This window comes from Ostrea edulis, chromosome 5 (assembly GCF_947568905.1).
Source record: "Ostrea edulis chromosome 5, xbOstEdul1.1, whole genome shotgun sequence".
Taxonomy (NCBI): domain Eukaryota; kingdom Metazoa; phylum Mollusca; class Bivalvia; order Ostreida; family Ostreidae; genus Ostrea; species Ostrea edulis.
Genome location: NC_079168.1, coordinates 45,232,933 through 45,252,932, shown reverse-complemented (window position 1 = coordinate 45,252,932; position 20,000 = coordinate 45,232,933). Strand labels below are relative to the sequence as shown.

General features: G+C 34.8%; 1 protein-coding gene across 6 annotated transcripts in view; it reads right to left on the bottom strand.

The window, feature by feature from the left end:
- LOC125652030 (E3 ubiquitin-protein ligase UBR2-like) overlaps positions 1–20,000 on the bottom strand; it is an 80,891-nt gene that overhangs the window by 16,578 nt on the left and 44,313 nt on the right. For 4 of the 6 annotated variants that reach the window (XM_048880914.2, XM_056164578.1, XM_048880916.2 and 1 more), the window contains 18 exons: positions 18,626–18,691; positions 18,321–18,397; positions 17,255–17,349; positions 12,959–13,083; positions 12,796–12,848; positions 12,594–12,705; positions 10,927–10,978; positions 8,015–8,169; positions 7,547–7,640; positions 7,272–7,369; positions 6,804–7,057; positions 4,507–4,662; positions 4,277–4,417; positions 3,123–3,287; positions 2,882–2,979; positions 1,747–1,858; positions 1,455–1,515; positions 1,087–1,174 (listed from right to left, as the gene is read on the bottom strand). In XM_048880914.2, the coding sequence (XP_048736871.2) occupies positions 1,087–1,174; positions 1,455–1,515; positions 1,747–1,858; positions 2,882–2,979; positions 3,123–3,287; positions 4,277–4,417; positions 4,507–4,662; positions 6,804–7,057; positions 7,272–7,369; positions 7,547–7,640; positions 8,015–8,169; positions 10,927–10,978; positions 12,594–12,705; positions 12,796–12,848; positions 12,959–13,083; positions 17,255–17,349; positions 18,321–18,397; positions 18,626–18,691 (2,002 nt within the window). The remainder of the gene's footprint in view (positions 1–1,086; positions 1,175–1,454; positions 1,516–1,746; positions 1,859–2,881; positions 2,980–3,122; positions 3,288–4,276; positions 4,418–4,506; positions 4,663–6,803; positions 7,058–7,271; positions 7,370–7,546; positions 7,641–8,014; positions 8,170–10,926; positions 10,979–12,593; positions 12,706–12,795; positions 12,849–12,958; positions 13,084–17,254; positions 17,350–18,320; positions 18,398–18,625; positions 18,692–20,000) is intronic. The other 2 variants (XM_048880915.2, XM_056164579.1) reach the window with 1 other exon arrangement.

The following is a 20,000-nucleotide window of genomic DNA, read 5'->3' as shown; positions in this document are numbered from 1 at the left end:
ATTTTCTTTGAGTCCAACATAAAAGTGCAAATCTAATTTGGATATGTGATCCACTATTTTTTTATCTTGTGAAAATGGGAAATGTAAACTAATAGGTCCTTACCCTAGTCGGTCAAATTAAAAAAAATGTATTTATGTTTAGCTTTACTTCCAAGTCAGAGTCTGATTCATTCAATCCAAGCTGCTCAAACAAAGATGTCATTCCATATTGGGCTTGATGTTTTGTGATATCTGCATTTTGTCCAATGTACAAAGGGTATAACATTTATGAAGAATGAAAATGTCGACAATTATGAAAATAGAACATGTGCTTATCTTTATATTATATCATTAACAAAGCAAGAGCTCCACAAGGCAAGGCATATCCCCTCGTAGTGAGTGTCTACAAGCTTTTTCTATGACGTCCCATGGTGACCTTGGCCTTTGGATCCCAAACTCAATAAGGTTTTTCTAATACAAAGGATATGGGGTTTCCTAGTCATTCTTGTAAATCTTCATCTGATGCACTTTTAAATCTATTTTTGTCTGAATTAAGTTGGAGTGGTGCAAAATTTTCTTTTTCTTCTTCTAATCTTTAATAAAAGAATGAGTCATTTCAATTTGTGCTGTCCTATTGAAACTGATGCTGATACTTCTAACTGAAAGTTTTTCACATTGATTGATTGCATAACATCCCTCTCGAGAATTTTTCACTCATATGGAGATGTCACCATTACTGGTGAAGGGCTGCAAAATTTAGGCCTATGCCTTGCACTTGCACCCTTTGAGCAGGGAGGGACTTTTATTGTGCCACATCTTCTGTGACATGGGGCCCCGGTTTTTGTGAGCTAGTTTTTCTGGTCCTGTGGTTCTTCAAAAGAAAATTCTTTTAAATACCCTTATCTGCTAATACTATTCCTTAATTTTTCTTTCCTTTGAACAAACTTTAATCCCATTCATTAGTTGATGCTTTGTGTCAATATTGTTTGAAAAGTTAAGAGACAAAAGATGGACAGATAATTGACAAACTTCAATCAGAAAAGCACACTTGATCGTTCAGCTCAGGTAAGCTATATCGCAGTAATTGATGCAAGTAACTAATCTTACCGAGGTTGACAATTGTATATGCACATGTATTCCATGCCATGATAGGGACCCTGTGGTTTAAATCATCTGGATCTACACTCAATCCAAACTGAAAACACAAAAATCCATACTGATCAGCCTTGTCCACTCATCTACTGAATGTTTAAATACAGTACATTTTTTAAAACATAATTTTGGATCACCAAAAAAAGAAAATGAATTTTATGCATTAATGGGGTCTGTGTGCGTGTTATTATTTTTATTTCTGTCGATTGCTATATTTTTTTTTTTTTTAATTTTGCTTTAATAACATACATATTATACTAATCTTCATATTCAGATGAAGAAAGATTATTGATCAAAGTATTATACAGTATGTCTGTACGTACAGAGTAGACATCTTTAGCAAATTTCTTCATCATCTCCATCAAACTTTCACTGAAGCGACCTCTGTAAAGCACAAAAAATAGTTGTCAGTCCTACGAAATAAATACTAATAATAGGATTGAAAGACACAAAATCTATATCTAATAGTAAACTTTTGAAAAATATATATACCATACATGAATAATAGGCTGAAAAATTTGGTATTATTCAATATCACTTCAAGGCATAAAGAAATAATACATGTACATAATATTTTTGAAAACAGGTTTAATCACCTAAAACTAGTAAACTTACCCTGAAGCATAGCTGACATATTGCCATAGTAACTGAAAATTGCTGGCCACACTGTCTGCCATCATTTTGGTAATACTGCTCAGTGAACAAAGCAAGAAAGGAAAGGGGTCATCTGAAAGTGCGAGCATTTTTCATAAATGATTTACAATGTGTCAAACACGTATTTACATTTCATAATGAAAGAAATTGTGAGCAAGCTCGCATATCCCATGACTCCACAATGAGTTACAATGCTACGAATTATGAATGGCAATGCTACGCACAAAATACAAATTCTTGTGTCTCTGTGCTATTCTGTACTATTTTCAAATATGTAACTAGAGTCATTTAGAAATGTAAATTGTGTAAAATATTAAAACAGAAATATTTTAATTACATACGACTTGAAAACTGGTTCCACACAAGTTGCACCAAATAGTATATTTTGGCTTAACTTCTATGTTCAAAAGGGGTTAACTTCCAGAAAAAGATCAAATAAGAATTTCCTGTGAATAGAGGTGTTTCCTCTACAAAACAGGTCCATATCAGATACACATTTACATGAAATTCTGTTCAGGGGTTTCAGAGAAGTACTGCTGACAAACTGTTTCAGTGGTATATTTAATTTTTGTAAAACTCTAAAGATCAAAAAGGGAATAACTCCCAGAAAAAAATTGAATCAGAATTCCCTGCGAATATGCACATCTACACAGAAAGTCATTTATTAAGAAGTTTCATGAAATTCTGTTGAGCAGTTTCAGGGGAGTTTTGCTGACAAGAACAGGACTGATAAACGGGTCAAAAACATTATACCCTTTGCAACTCTTTGTGTGGGGTAAAAATCTGAAACAGAAATTCCTGAACATTGGTTAACTAGTCCTAATCAATCATCTTTAGATCCAGAAATTTTTCTGAGAAGGAGTGTACCCCTGTCAATTTTACCCCCAGATCCGAATTGTAACTGGATATCCACCCCTATATCCGTGATTGTCACACTCACTGTACATTTCATGGACACTGCACTGCATTCCTACCAGGACTTGCAGTGTATTGTTGGAATATTCTCTTGATGTTATTAGATACTACAGAATTAATGGAAATCACCTTCTGAATTTCTTTGCACTGGAGATCTATCAAACAGAAAATGCATGCGAACCTTTACTGGCACTTGTGTCCTGTTTCATGGAGTTCTCCACCGTTTTCTGTAATCCATCTAACCAGTCTCCAAAACTCAAATCTACATCACTAATATCACTAGAAGAAAGGATTAAGATTTCATTAAAAGTCATTTATAAACAATATTCAACAATCAAATTATGCTAAATTTTGATAAGGCTAACAAATGTTACGTACGTGTAATTGAATTTACCAATATTGTATAACTATGAGTCACTAACCTTTCAGAAACGAGGGTGTGTAAAGCAGGTACTAGGGGTATCACAGTATTGCTTAGGCTTTCACAGAGAGGACAGAGATATTCTAACTGGACAATGTTATAACTCAGGGAGTGAGGAATTCGTGACAGGCGGCGTCTCTCCTTGACTAGAATCGCTTGAAAAAAACTGTAAAGGAGCAAAAAAACTGAGTACAAGTAGGAATATATTCCATTTTTCAGTTGAAACAAACATGACGGAGACTATTTGATTAAACATATCAATATAATTATCTTATTTACTTCTTATATATTAAGTCATATAAAAGTTCACAGACGGTGTAAACTATTACATGTACATGTATTTTTACATTGTTAAGCCAATCTGCAATATGCACAAACCGTCCCCATTTTTACATTGTTTGTAGCTTGTCAGCCACATATTTTACTTCAATGGGCAAATTTTATGTAGGACAGCTGAAACTTGTGTTAGTGATCTCTTTACATGTATTTCTCCAAGTTTAAAAGCAAAGAAATTATAAATGGTTTAGATAAAATACAGTAAAACCTAGTTATCTTGAACTCCATCGGATCAAGAAAAACTTCGAGATATACAAGGGTTCGAGCTATTGAGGTTACTTAAAATACATAAAGAAAATGTAGTTGGGACTTCCAACTCACTTCAACACATCCATAGTATTCGAGATATAGATGTTTGAGATACTGAAGTTCAACTGTACATGCAAATTTATGCCTAAATGACTGTGTGCGTAACAGTGCACTTTCTGTAAAAATTAATTCTTAAATATGGTTATGTAAATTTTTTTTTAAAAATGCTAACAAGTTTTGATACACCCTAGAGTTTAAAATCATCATTGAAATACTGCTGATCAAGAAGTACTATTCCTTTGTATTGCCTAGAGATAAGTTTTTACACCTTTTAAAGCCTCGAGACAGAGTCAAGGGGAGATAAAGGAAAACTGTAATATTTTTTGGATGTTTGATTCCAGGGGAGTCTCCATGTGGGTTCTGGATATACAAATCAATTGTATGCTGGTTTAGACAAGTGGAATTACACAGCAGTATACAAACCTTTAGTGACAAATTCAGTAGCCAATCTAACCTAAATTTTCATTTCACATGTCAGAAATCTGACTTATCAACTTGGAGTACACCTACCTCTGCCAGCAGTCTGCATGCATGGTGTGGCCACAGGAGTTTGCAAAACTTCCAACATGGAGATCTGAACTCGTGAAGAGGGGATCTGACTTCTCTCCATCAGGAGGGTCTTTGTTTTTACATTGCGACATTACAGTTGATCTAAAACAGACAAAAATTTAATATACATAACTTTTAATTATTCTTTACCATCCACAATTTAACAACAATGTGACCTTGTTCAATTTTACCTCTGAACAAAACCTGCCAGCACCATGGCCCTGGAGTTGTGCGAGACTTCCTGCTCTTCTTGACACAGAATGCAGGTCGCCTTGGTAATGCCAATATTACAGGGAAGACTTTTAAATTTACCCACAGCCACTGGGGATTCATGATGAGCACTTTCACTAAAAGAAAAGGAATAATTGTTATGCCTATTGAATCATTATGAAAATTTTATTTTTCCTTATTTCAAACTTTTAAGTTAATGTACAGTCAAGGCAGCCATAGCGACACTATGAATTTAACAACTCTATGTTGTAACCATATTTGATTCCACCCAACATACCTGTTTTACGAGATGATACAAGTTACCATGATTTTCTATTTCCAAAGTTTATATTCGGATTATTCATGACGACAATTACATTGTCCCTGCAAAGTTTTACTTAGTATTTTGGTACAATAAACATGTTTTGATTACTTTAATCAAACTGTCTGTGTGTGTAATTTAAAGTTCAAGTCTCAAGATTAAATTACTTCGAACAAGGCATGATAATATCGATATTTAGAATTTATTCAAATCTAGAAATTATCATAAGGCCATCGTTAAAAATATTTTTGTTTGATGTACTCCGACCCACATCTTTCAAGGTGGGTAGGTAGAATTTATTATAGGATTAAACATTCTTTTTGAAGAATTTATCGATGTGTAAACTCCGGACATTTTACTCACAAACTGAATAAAAGTGCAAAGCACTTTTATGTTAAGTTTGTGAGTAAAATGTCTGGAGTTTACACATCGATAAATTCTTCAAAAAGAATGTTTGATTCTTATAATTCCAATTCATTCATTTTATTAACCATTGCAAAAATTTGAATAGTTTCCCCGCACTATGTTATTTGTTTTCAGGCGTGTATGAATACATCGCGTTTTCGGATTTATTGATGCATAAACTCTTGTTCAGCTTTATTTTTGTCCAATCAAAACAACTGTAATAAATAACATTGGAATTATTGAATGATGTAATGAAAATTAGATTTACAAATTTTCTGATGTTTTCATTAAACACATAATAGCCTGACAGATTTCAAGTTCATTAATAGCATTCATTTTGTACAATTGTATACACATATAATACATGTAAATATTGTGATGTCTCCTGAAATTTTCTCAACTCAGTTTTTATTCGTCAGAAATTTCAAAAAGCTGAAAAAAAATGGTCAGGTTGGGGCAAATTTGACTGGTTGGTTGGAGTACATCTTATCTTAAGCCTAAATCATAAGGTTATGTCTTTAATGTAAAAGAGAGCAAAAGTCATTGATATAGAGTGTATAAATGAATTATCCAAAACCCATGATGTCAACTGACAAAACAAAAAACCCAAACTGTACAACATTCAATTTGTTTACTTACATGTAGTAAATAAAGTCACTCTATGGAATGAACTTTTGATGTCGTATTTGTAACACTACTATTAATTTGATGATGGCTTACCATTAAAGCAAATGCAGCAACATATACATGCAAAGATCCAGAAATTTTCCTACCTAACGGGAGTGGTTTCTACCTCAAGCAAATTTTTCACACACCCCTCCCCCCTTATATTTGTGCCTGGTAATTTCTACCTATGAAATTTTAATAGATGTTAATTGAAATTAAAGGAAAAAATCTGTAATGTAGAATGCACAAAGATTTGGACTTCACAAAATCAAATAGAATGATCAATAAGATTATGGGAGTTTTTCCTAGACATTAAATATCCATTGGATGCATATAAAAAGTCAAATTTTCTCTGTCCATCATGTGCTATTAAACATCCCCATTCTTTGATATTATATGAAGGACCATATATAAAACCAAACCTGGGAAACTTCAACATTTCAATGTATGACAGAGCTGGAATCACATATATATCAGTAACAAACCACATAGCTTTAGGAGAATTCCTGTCATATGTATGTATATGACCTTTGTATGACAGACTGGGTTGTATGTCACTTTGGGTATCCATTATTCATGAGAAACTATTTCTTCCAATTTGTATTAGGTTTGATTCATCACAACAAGTGGTTGTTATAAAATATATATAAAAATACCTCTATAAAAAAAAAATTGTGTTTCATTTCAATTCACCGAATAATCAAATACAATTATGGACTGCACTAACTGAATGACATCAATGATAGTCAACTTTTACAAAACAACTGCAACTCCTTTTCCCATGAATGATGGTGATATTTTCTGATCAGACATAAAAATTGGTAAAAAAAAAATGCAAAGAGACTTTCAAAAGACCAAAAAATCATGAAAAACAATGAAAGGCACCTGATGTCCATTTCTGAAGTGCCATGCATGAGAGAGGTATCAGCATCAGTCGATTCAAACAGCTCAGCGTTGTCCCGGATGAAGTTCTGCTGCATTTGTGAGATTTTGGCAATGATTTTCTCTTTCCTCTTGGCGGCCAGTCTGGCTTTCCTTTTCTTTGCTGCCTCATTCTCCTCCTTATTGAAAGTGGTTGGCTGTTCTGTGGGGCCTCGGGCCTCAGCTAAACTCGTCATCTGCCTCACTTCCATAAACATCTGTTGGAAAAACAGTTCATACACACCATTAATAAATGTATGCAAGAGTGGTTCTTTCCTAACGTTTCCTCCTTTTCAAAATGTCTTGCTGTTCTTGAATTACACCTTCTGCTTGTATACATGTAAGTTGAAATGATACTGGGAGAGTACAGATACAGGCATATACAATTACCTTGGTAAAAAAAACACTTTTGTTTGAAAATCTAATTGATACCTGAAGGATCCAGGACAATAGATCTTTCGTGGAATCATGGGAAATATTCTTCGGATCAGCTACCAGAGACTCCAGTAACTTCATCAAATTTGGCTGACCTAAAATATGATCCAAAGATTGAATGCTAGCCTTCCATGCATATCTACAATATGATGTAAAGGTTCAATACCAATAGCTTTCTAGTCATTCATTTTTGAGATTCCTTTCAGTTATAATTACCAGTTTGCAAAACACTGTAGGACTGTGTAACTATTGGTGTCACATATGTCCAGTACCTTTAAGAGCCTTGCCAATGAAATCAAAGGCAATGTTTCCATCCTGAATACTTCTCTTCTGTTCATGCAGTGCCAAACCAATCAAATGCAGAACCTAAAGGACATGTATATTGACTAATTACAACATAAAAATGCCTCTAACCCTGACACTTCAGTCATATTCTGTATCCTGTACTAAATAATCTAATCTCAATTTCTCATAAACTATGAAACTAGATTTCCAAAAATCATGTCACCTGCAATGGCATCATTAATCATAGTATATATGAAAAAAGCCTTGCACAAAGATATCACATGCTAAAGATCAAAAGTCCTCTTACAAAGTTCTTGAGTGTGACAGATGGACAAACAGACAGACAACAGAGACAGTAATCCCTAAGTCTCACTGTGCCTTGCAAAGATGTAATTTTTTCAAACAAAGTTGAAATAAAATTTGAAACAAATATTTTTCTTCCTTTCCCCCCTTACCCTATCCAGCTGTGTCTCTGACCAGGATCTAGATCGCATTGCAACACTTCTCTGAAGAATGAGGCTGAGAATGTGGATCATGACATCACACTGGAGGAGGTTCACTATCTGGACAAACTGGGGGGCAAATCGAGGAGGAACTGGAGGAGGTAAGGCTGCAAAAAAGTCACAAATAGAAAAAAAAAGATTATTGTTAAAATGTTCAAAAAAGACATGATGGAATTGTAAAGAAAATTTCCGATGATTAATGCAAAAAATTACAGCGATCGGATAAATATCATAACTTATCATCTTACTTTGAATGAAAATAAAACAAGAAATGTTTGTAAAACATGTATGCCGCCTATGGTGCAAAATCTAAAAGGGTTATATACATGCATCATTTAAATGATTGATTGATTGAATATTGTTTAATTTCCCTCTCGAGAATATTTCACTCATATGGAGACGTCACCACTGCAGGCTGCAAAATTTAGGCCTATGCTCGGTGCTTATGGCCATTGAGCAGGAAGGGATCTTTATCATGCTAAACCTGCTATGACACGGGACCTCGGTTTCTCAAATTTGCGGTCTCATCCAAAGGACCGCTCCATTTAGTTGCCTCTTACGACAAGCAAGGGGGTACTGAGGATCTATTCTAACCTGGATCCCCACGGAAATCATTTAAATGATAGTAGTGCCAAACCATTTCAAAGTATTAAGCAGACAATATCTTCCTATGTCCAGAGTGGATTGACCATGTGACCTAAAAATCAAAAGGGGTCATCTTCTCCTAAAGATGTACCAGTGTATCAAGTTTGATGTCTGTCAAGCAAAGGGTTAAAATATTGAGCAGACAGTGTATTCCAATGTCCAGAGTAGATTGACCCTTGACTTTTGGCCTTAAAATCAAGAGGGGTTCCCTTCTACTCGTAACCAACCCACATATGAAATAGCATTACGATGAAGTGAATGGTTTTCAAGATATTGAGTGGACAACATCTGGTCTACCGACCGACCGGTGCAAAGCAAAATGCCTCTCTTCTTTGAGGGTGTGTGTGTGTGTGTGTGTGTGTGTGTGTGTGTGCGGCATAAAAATTAGAGCCCCAAAGGCCTAAATGGTCACCTGAGTAACATGCAACAAGTCTTCAAGGCAATGGACTACTCAATCAATTGTTTTCGAAAATTTTTTTTAAAAAAATTGCCGTTACCTTTCCAGATTAAGTTTTTACAATGTCCAAGAGTAAAAGAGTATTTAAAAAAATCCATGTACTTTATTTTCACTACAGGTGACCCTCGATAACTAGTAGTTCAAGGGACCTTGATAAAAGTTTGAGAGATTTAAGAGTTCTCGAGATTAAAGCCAAATCCAAAAATTAAAGGTCCAACCATTATGGTTAAGATTTTAAGGTACCATAACTAGATTGCAAATTTACAGCAGATGTTTCAGTCACCTTCCATAAAGCACAAATTTAATGGTCTCTATACACAAAGCACAAACATTAAAGTTTCGTTATCTATTTTCTAAAAAGTAAATTGTGATTTTGGAATGAAATCCGCAAAATTGATTATCTATGAGAATTCATTAGCATGTTTCTAAATCATTTTCTCAAACTTGCTGTCTCATTGTCCAGTCAAAGCTAATTGTAAATTTAGTTCATAGTCGGATTATACATAACAAAAACAAAACATGGTGCAGTGTTAAAACTGACCAATTAAACAATTGACTATCCACCCCAAAATAAAGTGCAGGGGATGTGTCACCTATATAAGCACCTAATTAACATAACCAATGGTCCTCTTAAACCTGATCCAAGTTACAAGTGCCTGATGTCATGGACTCACTCAACCTATTGATGATGGGCCTATGACAGATGTAAAAATTGGTGAGGACACACTTGAAGTTGTAGCAGACTTCTGTTACCTTGGGGACACTTTGTCATCTGGCAGGGCATGTGAACTTACAACACGATGCAAGTCTTTTTGGAAGAAATCCAGAGAGCTTCTTCCAATCCTGACAAACAAACATCTGGTAATCACAACCAGAGGCCATCTAATTCAACTTACATTAGACCTGTGTTGCTATATGGTTCCAAAACATGGGCATTAACAGCCTCCACTCTAAGGAAACTGATACACAACAACAAAGCCATGATAAGATGGATCTGCCTTGTCAATCCTGAAGTCGCCTTTGAGTCTCTTATTACTCAGCTTAACATCAGAAACATAGTTGATGTAAACCAGACATGCAGGCTGAGATGGTTAGGCCATGTAGAGCACAGTACAGGTAAGTTATCACAGGTTAGATATTACAGGTTTGTACATTGAATATCACTGGATTCGAGCTCCAGTCAGACAAAAGCTGACATGGGATGAGTTTGTAAAACACGACCTGGAGTCTACAGGATTGGATAGGATCAATCCACTGGATCGCCAGGTATGGAAAAACAAAATCGACCTCGACAGGACAGCCAGGCCTCATCCTTGCAAAAGGATTAATTTGGCCTAGATAATCAGAATGGATGATGATGATTAGGCTAGCCCCAGGCATTCACTGTAATCAAGCTAAGGTCCAACCGGAAATAATCATATGCTTGATCGACGGTGTTATATGCTACCACCACTTCGAGAGATTGAGAGTGAAAAACAATGAAATACATTTTACGGGATCCAAATTTCACTTTGAGAGATCGAGAAATTGAAAATTTGAGAGTAAATTTGCTTATACAGAGAAAAAAAATCAGAATAGTGGTTTTACTTCTAGAAATAAAGACCTTCCAGAGATGGAAGTTCAAGCCATCTCGAGTCACCTGTATATGATTGCCACTCCAGGAAGCCACAATAAGTAGTACTGGGGCGATGAATTCAACTGATAATGCATGACAGAAGATGATGAATGACTACCAATAACAAGAATTATAAACATAACTTACTGTGGCTTTCAGATTTTTCCTCTTTCTTCCTTTTGATTTGTGACTCCTCTGCCTAAAAGAAAATGAAAGTATATAGAAAATTGTAAAACAGATGTGCTTGAGAAACAATCTTTATGCACCTGACAAAGTATAACTGTGACATGTTTGACCTTGACCTTAGGCATACAATACATGTGATATTCAATGAGGCAAAGGGTGAGATCATGCTCATTTAAGGGTGAGATTTGGGGATCTTTAGGTGAGATTTTTATTGGTGTCGTGACAACCCAGACTATGACAAATTTCACATAGAACATTCAAGTTTATTTTGTATTTGGTGATAGGATCTTCCAACAGTCTGTTAGAATTCCCATGGGCAAAAATTGTGCTCCTCTCCTCTATTCGCAGACCTGTGTTATGTTCTTACTAGGCAGAATTTATTCGAAGGCTTCTACGTGAGAAGAAAAAATCTCTGGCTGTAGTCTTCCACTTGACATTTAGATATGTTGACATTTTATCTATTAATAACACTCTTTTTCACATATGTTGATTTGATACATCCCAGTGAACTCGATACAAGAGGCCCAGGGGCCTTATAGGTCACCTGAGTATCATGTAACAACTTTCCAATGTTTGAATTAGGTTTGTGTTTAAATATAAGAATTTTACTTTTGGATGGAAGAAACATTGAATAGCTATGTGGTCATGAAGTACATGTGTCATTTTTATGTTCAATCAATAATCCTTTTTAAAAAACCTAGGTCTGAGACATCATAAAGAAAAGGGTTATTTACTCCTTAGATAAAACCAATATAAGAAGATTTTCAAAGAATTTCTACATTTTCACTATATGACCAATAGAGCCCCACCCTAACACAAGAACCCCTGCCCCAGGGGCCATGAATTTCACAATTTTGGTAGAGGGCTCAACGCTCATTATAATTATGCCCACAGTTTGGCTTCTTGATGTCCAGGAGTAAAGAAGAAGATTTTTTAAAATTACACTCATTTTGATGGTTTTTGCCCCACCCCTCAGGCCCCAGGGGGGCAGGGACCACGAATTTCACAATTTTTGTTCCCCTCCACCCACAGATGCTATATGCCAAAATTGGTTGAAATTGGTTCAGGGGTTTCAGAGAAGAAGCTGAAAATGTTCAAATGTTAACGCACGACGAAGGACAAAAACAGATAGCAATAGGTCACCTGAATGAATTCAGGTGACCTAATAAAAGACACTACATCTGCTTAATACCTGGATCTTTTAGGCTTGTTTGCCCTGCTCTTAATTTTGTATTCTTATGAGATTGATCACTATTTGTTATCTTCACTTTTTCACTAAACTATAAATTCTAAATACATGTAAATTTTTAATCCTTAAGTGTAAAGTTTTTAACCAAACATATATCAATTCCCTGTTTTTAATATCCAAGAACATGTGCAAATGAATCATCAACTATTTCAAACCTACTGGTTCCCTAAGTAATCCAGAAGAATGAAGCCATTCACCTTTGAACAGCATTACAGATGCTATTTTGAACAGCATTACAGATGCTATTTTGAACAGCATTACAGATGCTATTTTGAACAGCATTACAGATGCTATTTAGCAGAGGTTGAAGCAACTCTTGTGGAGTGCAAATTTCTTTGACATTAAAGCACAACTACGGATGTTATTTCTACAACCTCACCTGTGACTGGTCAGTCCGACAATAATGGTAGAAGTACGGGTTAAATTCTTTATAGCACTCTTTCTTCAGTTCAAATTTCCCTGATCCTGCTGCCCCTATAGATGATGGTTTTCTACAAAAAGTAGTTTTAATGCAGATACAGATACACACTTGGTTTGGTTTGGGTTAAATGTAGTTCTTAGGTAACTGTCCATAGTATTACCTGAAGTTTGCAACTGCATGAATAGCATCCTCTATGCCTGTCTCTAGGTTAGTCTGAAATTAAACAACTGCATTGTTCTGAATTCACAAAAGAAATTTTTCGGTATACAAATATTTTCTCATAATCTTTACACTGAAAAGGATGAAGAGTAGGCTATACTGACATTGTCTGGCAGATTTTTGGAGAGTTCGCTGTTGGACATTGCGGATATACACAGTAGATGGATTATCTCTCGTTTAAGGGCATCCTCCCTGGTGACCTGTCCCAATCCTGGTACAAATCTCTCACCTTTAATCAAGAAAACAATATCTTAAATGATTAAATAAAGGACAGTGAACACTAAAAAATATTTTATTGAAATATACAGGTCTTATCATAGCTCGAATGTTAATCTTTGTGAATATTTCCTTTGAATCCATCAATTTCTTTTTATTCTTGCATTTAGCCCAAAGATTGATCTTCATGTTCTCAAATGAAATTCTATTCAATAATGTAATAAATATAGCTCTAGGATATAACCATAAACTGTGGTCACATAAAATTTTCGATGCAAACCACGTCTTTATTACATAAATACATGCTACATAACACACACTACAAACAAGAGGCCCATGGGCCACATCACTCACCTGAGTCACCTTGGCCCATATTTAAAGATTTTCCCTACATATTAGCATGTAGAACTTTGATCCCTATTGTGGCCCCAACCTACCCCCATGGGAGATGATTTTTACAAACTTGAATCTGCACTATGTCAGAAATCTTTCATGTAAATGTAAACTTCTTTGGCCCAATGGTTCTTGAGAAGAAGATTTTTAAAGATTTTCCCTATATATTTGTATGTAAAACTTTGATCCCTTATTGTGGCCCCATCCCATCCTCGGGGGCCATGATTTTAACAAACTTGAATCTGTACTATATCAGAAAGCTTTCATGTAAATTTGTAATTTCCTAACCTAGTGGTTCTCGAGAACATTTTAAAAGATTTTTTCCCCCTATATAATTGTATGTAAAACTTTGATCCCCATTGTGGCCCCATCCTACCCCCAGGGGGTCAAGATATTAACAAACTTGAATCTGCACTATGTCAGGAAGTTATCATGTAAATGTCAGCTCTTCTGGACCAGTGGTCCTTGAGAAGATTTTTAAATGACTCCACCCTATTTTTGCATTTTTGTGATTATCTCCCCTTTGAATGGGGGTGGTCCTTCCTTTGAACAAACTTGGATCCCCTTCACCCAAGGATGATTTGTACCATGTTTGGTTGAAATTGGCCCAGTGGTTCTGGAGAAGAAGTCGAAAGTATGAAAAGTTTACAAACAGACGACGGACAACGGGTGATCAGAAAAGCTCACTTGAGCTTTTAGCTCAGGTGAGCTAAAAAAATGACAAATATAGATAATCTACATCGTTAACAAAAATTATACACTAATACACTAAACAAGCATTCCAAGAGTATTGCATAAGCTATACATGTCCCCTACCGGCGCCCCCATTAATTGACATATGTAATTCGAGAGAATGTACATTTTATGTTGCTTGACCTTGAGCTGTGACCTAAAACATTGGTACCAAGTCTTCATGTTTACCAGAATCAAATTAGTTTGATGTTCCATTATTCATACAGTTGACACAAATAGTTTTTATCTGGAATGAAATAGTCTTATTGAACCCTATAATTTTTAAATTCAATTCAAAAACATGTAATACATGTATATCTTTTGAAAAATGTCACATAGTAAATTTGGGTTTGATTACTATGATTATAAAATCAACCAAGAAAATTCGGAACTCTGTCATCGTGTGACATTTCTTAAGCTTTGTTTTGATGCAGTTCAAAAGGCATAAAATCTGGGTCACCATTTTTGCAAAAGATATGTGGGGAAAATAATCTTAATAATAATGCATGTGTAACACAAAACAGCACCCTGATACGACATTCATATCTGCATTTTAATTACTTATAAAGGACTTCTGAACCATGACTACTCATTATTAACTGTTCGAAGGTCGATTTTGAATACCTGCAATTTCAGTCTGATTGCAGGAATATGGTAAATTGAATAATGCCACCTTATCAGACTTCGCTTGTTGACTATAGAAAAAATACTCGCATGATTGTTTAACAGATTTGATATATATTTTCAGTGATATGTTACTTTTGGGATTAATGAGCTTGAAATGTTAAATTATTGAAGTGATTATTTACACAATCAGTGACAGAGTTTTGTCCACTGCCTATATTCAAATGTCCTACTTTTATGGCCTTTCCATCGGAATACAATCCCGACCCCAATGAACATAAAACATAACAATATAAAAATTAATTTCTTTAACACCTGTCAATCAAATGTTACAAAATTCGAACTTGATCTGTAGTTTGCCTCTCTAAAACTAGAATGTAAGTTTCAAAATGAATCCTCGCAAGCATAACAGGGGAAAAAGTCTGGTAAACAAATGGGAAAGACTGACAGACAGACAGAGGGAAAGTCGACAGAGAGGAAACCTATTTACAAACCGGTAGGGGACTAATTAAGAAATAAACAATCTCTAACTGTAAAAGTGTACTGGAATATGAATATTACATGGCTGCTTTGTCACCAGCATATCTGATATTAAAGAATACAGACTTGCGTTGAAAATTTGAGGTTTAAATAACCAATAGTGTTGTGGCCTTTCTAGAGCTTCTAGAAATTTCTTATAGGCCCCGTATCTTTGCAGATCCAACACTTTAAGAAAGTAGGGTGTTGTTGGATTTCCATGCTTATATGTACATACACATATACATACACAGTGCAAGTACAGATAGTTTCAAGAGCCTGGTCACCAGCCAATGCCACCAAATTCTTGAGGACACATCCTGTCGCACAGACAACTGCAAGGTTTGTGACCAACAATGCATAGGTGAAACTGGGGACGCATGTAGAAGGATTAATAACCATTGGTCTACCATTAAAACCAAAAGGGTCAGAAAACCCATTGCCGAGCATTTCAATTTCACAAATGGGAAAATATAACAGTAGTGATTATTGATCATAACACTCACTGAACCAACGTGGAGAGGAAGAACAAGGAGAAATTTTGGATGCATAAAATGAAGTCATTCCACCCCAATGGCAAGAACAAGAACAAACTCAATGACATCACCAGAATGAATGTGGCCTAGCTTCCCCTAGTTATTACTCCGTGTTGTTCTGTCTGTTTTCCACTTTCTATTTGTCATCTACTTTCTGTAAAAGCATCATCATTAGCAGTCAAGTTTCCTATTTTCATTTCATTTTTTAAAATTATTTATCATTATTTTTATCATTTATAATATCCATACCTAGTCACCTAATAATTTCTTTTCACTACATTTCAATATCAGTATTAATTTATTTATTATTCTATTTTATCTTTTTATCTTATTTTTCATCACAGTTCAACACTAGTTATATAGCTTCACACCTCCATGTACGAAGTACTTATTATGATTAAAACAAGTTAACATACCCCTTAATCATACTGATTAGTTAACCCGTTCTTTGCTTATGACTTCATCTAACATAAAGGTTTTGCAATTAGTTAAGTTCAGTCTTGATGCTTGTTCAGAACAGACGTTTTCTTATTGCCCCACATTACACTCGATAATTTCAATATGTAGGCATTCTGTTTGTTATCAGGTTTTGTAGTTTAGTTTTACTGTTAGTTTGCATTTTCATTTAGTTTTTTATGTAAATATTCTATCATTCTGAAGAAGGGACAGGTCCTCATGAAAATTTGACAATTTCATATTGTTCATGTCATTGGTCATTTTTAGTGCTTTATTGTATTATATATCCATGACCTACCCAGACCCTGAGGCTCATACTTTGAACTAATCTTCATTATATAAGGAAGCTTGGCTTGTTCGGATCAGCTTTTCTTGAGAAGATTTTCATAAACATCCCACCCTAATTTCACTATTTCTAGATGATCTCCCTTGGAAGGCGGCACAATCCCTAATTTGAACAAACTATCTTTTATTTACCTAAAGATGCTTTGTTTGATTGAATTGGCCCAGTGGTTCTAGAAAAGAAGTTGAAGATGCTGAAAAGTTTACAACAACAATGCTAACAGATAAATTTTGATCAGAAAAGCTTAATTGCTCAGGTACGTTAAAACTTAAAAAGCTTCCAAATAAAGGGCAAGATATGATAAGAGCCCCATGTGGCCCCCATTATCATTTACATTTTACAATAGACTTAAATCCATGAAACCTACTAAAAACCTACTTTAAGATGAAATGTATAAAGTCTAAGAAGATCTTCCCAAGGTGACATAAGTTATTGCATGCCATAGAAAGTGCTGACAGATGGACAGAGTGATTACAATAGGGCACCCGCCATATAGCAGGCTCTTAAAAAGTCCTTTGAATGAAAAATTCTCATTCACATGTTTCCTGTTAATAATGGAAACCACACTGATAACTACACATTACCTAATATAATGAGCACTAGGTTTAGAAACTCCTCAGCTAACATGATGGTCTGACGTACATTATCATCTTGCCCCGTGGGCACATCATACTCTGGTCTACAATTACAAAATGAATCACATACTGCGGTCTACAATTACAAAATGAATCACATCATACTGTGGTTTATAATCAAATTACCAAAGGTTACAAAATGAATCCTCCTTTTACAGCTACTGAGGCTCATCATGCTATCTAATAAGCTAAATTACAGGATATTACTGGTGTTTTTAGAACTTGTATGTCTCCCTCCTTCACTTTCTTAACCATTAAAATTTACTGTTCTCTAGTATACAAACATGGTTGTTTAGCTTTAAGTACTTTTATAAGGATACTGCAAACAATAATCATTTATTCAGCAAACAATTTAAATTACCTGTATTGCATCACCCAAATTTATTACTATCAACACATACTAATACCATTTATTGGAAAATAATATGTTCTTTTAATTTATTGCCTGATGATCTTGACCTTACTGACATGACCTTGAATGTAGATCATGACTGTTAAGAGTAAATTTTCATTAAAGTTCTATCAAATTCCTAAATGTTCAGCAATGTCTGATTAAAACACTTGTACATAATGGACATTACATGGGACTCTCTAGCTTTTGTCTCGGTATAATTATTAGGCTTGTCAACTTACCAAAGTTAGTATTAATTGACTCTTATCCTGTCCATAGGAATTTCATAAATGTTCACTATGTAGAACAGTTGTAAACAAAGATTTAAGCAGTATTTTAATATCATTTCAAAGCTACAATCATGGAAAAAATTGATGTGAATCATTAGATTGAATTAAATTTTTTAGTACAACAATGACATACCTTAGGTCAGTGGCAACTACATGCTGAAGTTTGAATTCATTCCAAGCAAGCATTGCATGGTTTAAATTGACAGAATTTTTTGACAGATGTGAAACTGTAAAACTGTAACACTTCCCCATAGGAAGAGAGACATACCAGTAATCAAAGAATTTAAAGATGCCATAACAAGTAGAGGTAAACAGAAAGTATGACTGTGCTTACTTGATCCACACCAGAAGTCCGTATCTGTTCAGTAAGTGAATCAAGAATTCATTACCATCTATAACAGAAGCTCCAATCTAGGAGAAGACAAACACAAGCACATTTAACAATCCACCAATCAGGTTTTACGTGTGACATTTCAATATTGCAACACGCAATTATTATATTTTCTAAGTTAATGGTAAATTTATTAATATTATAAATTACATAACAGAAGTAATGCCCAGTGATTAATCATGGATATACAGTACATGTACATTACCATGAGAAAGTGAAAGCTAAGCAAGCAAGGGGAAGCAACTCACCTGCAGCATTAGAATGTCTTTATCATACATTTCCTGTCTACACTTCACATTGTGGTAAAAATAAATCTGAAAGCACAAAGGAAGACATTCTTTTCTTGTTGAAGACGAGCACAATTTCTCTGCTGCAGAGTTCAACAAGATCCTGAGGAACTACTTATTTCAGTGGAGCCAAGGTTTTGAAGAAAATATCTACATAAGCCTGTGCATGGGGACTTGATTTTTCTTTTGACTAGTTGTTATTCTTCGTTTTATTACAGTTTCTGTTATTTGTGGTGGATTTAAATTTGAATATATGTCTATATCATGAAAACAATGAAATTTAAACCTGGATCAACATCACTAAATTTACTGTACTCCGTTTCACTGGTTTTCTTCACGAACTTCAAATTTTGCATATTTATGGTTATACATACATGTCACTGTATTTTATTTGTAAAAGCCAATTTTCAAATTAACAAAAATAACACGACATATCTAATGAAGAAAGCAATTAACCAATTTTTTTGATGTTTTACAATATCTGGATTTTGAAAATTGTCATGAAAATAGAGAAAACAAATTCTAATTGTCACAGGGACCATTACAAATGTTCCCCAAACGTTGCCCCATTTAAAAAGTGGTGCCATTGTGCTTCAACACAACAATCTTACATTCAAGTTTTTGTGGTATGTACCTATAATGTCAATATCATTCATTTTTCTTAATCACAAGAGATTTACAGGTTATTTCAATACATGTATCAGCCAATGAAAATTGAACACACGTGTTTGCACACGTGTAAGTGATTTTGATGATGTCACTTAGTAGAGAGTCAAAAAAATATATCTGCTACATAAATTTCAAAATATTTCATTGAAATCTCAAAATGTTATAGATCAATACCTGATGAAAGAAGTTAAAAAATACAACGCACAAGCATTCACGCTCACGCAAACTATGGTATACACCATTCATTAGGCATTCATATTGTTAACCAGCTACAGCAAAATATTCATTTTATTTTAGTCTTTGATTATAAAGTTATGGCCATTTTAGTACCAAACAAGAGGCCCATGGGCCACATCGCTCACTTGAGTCACCTTGGTCCATATCAGAAGATTTTCCATATCTATTTGCATGTAAAACCGTAGTCCCTATTATGGCCCCAAACCTACCCCTGGAGGCCATGGTTTTTGCAAACTTGAATCTACACTATGTCAGAAAGCTTTCATGTAAATGTGAACTTCTTTGGCCCAATGGTTCTTGAGAAGAAGATTTTTAAAGATTTTTCCTATATATTTGTATGTAAAACTTTGATCCCCTATTGTGGCCCCATCCTACCCCAGGGGGCCATGATTTTAACAAACCTGAATCTGCACTATATCAGAAAGCTTTC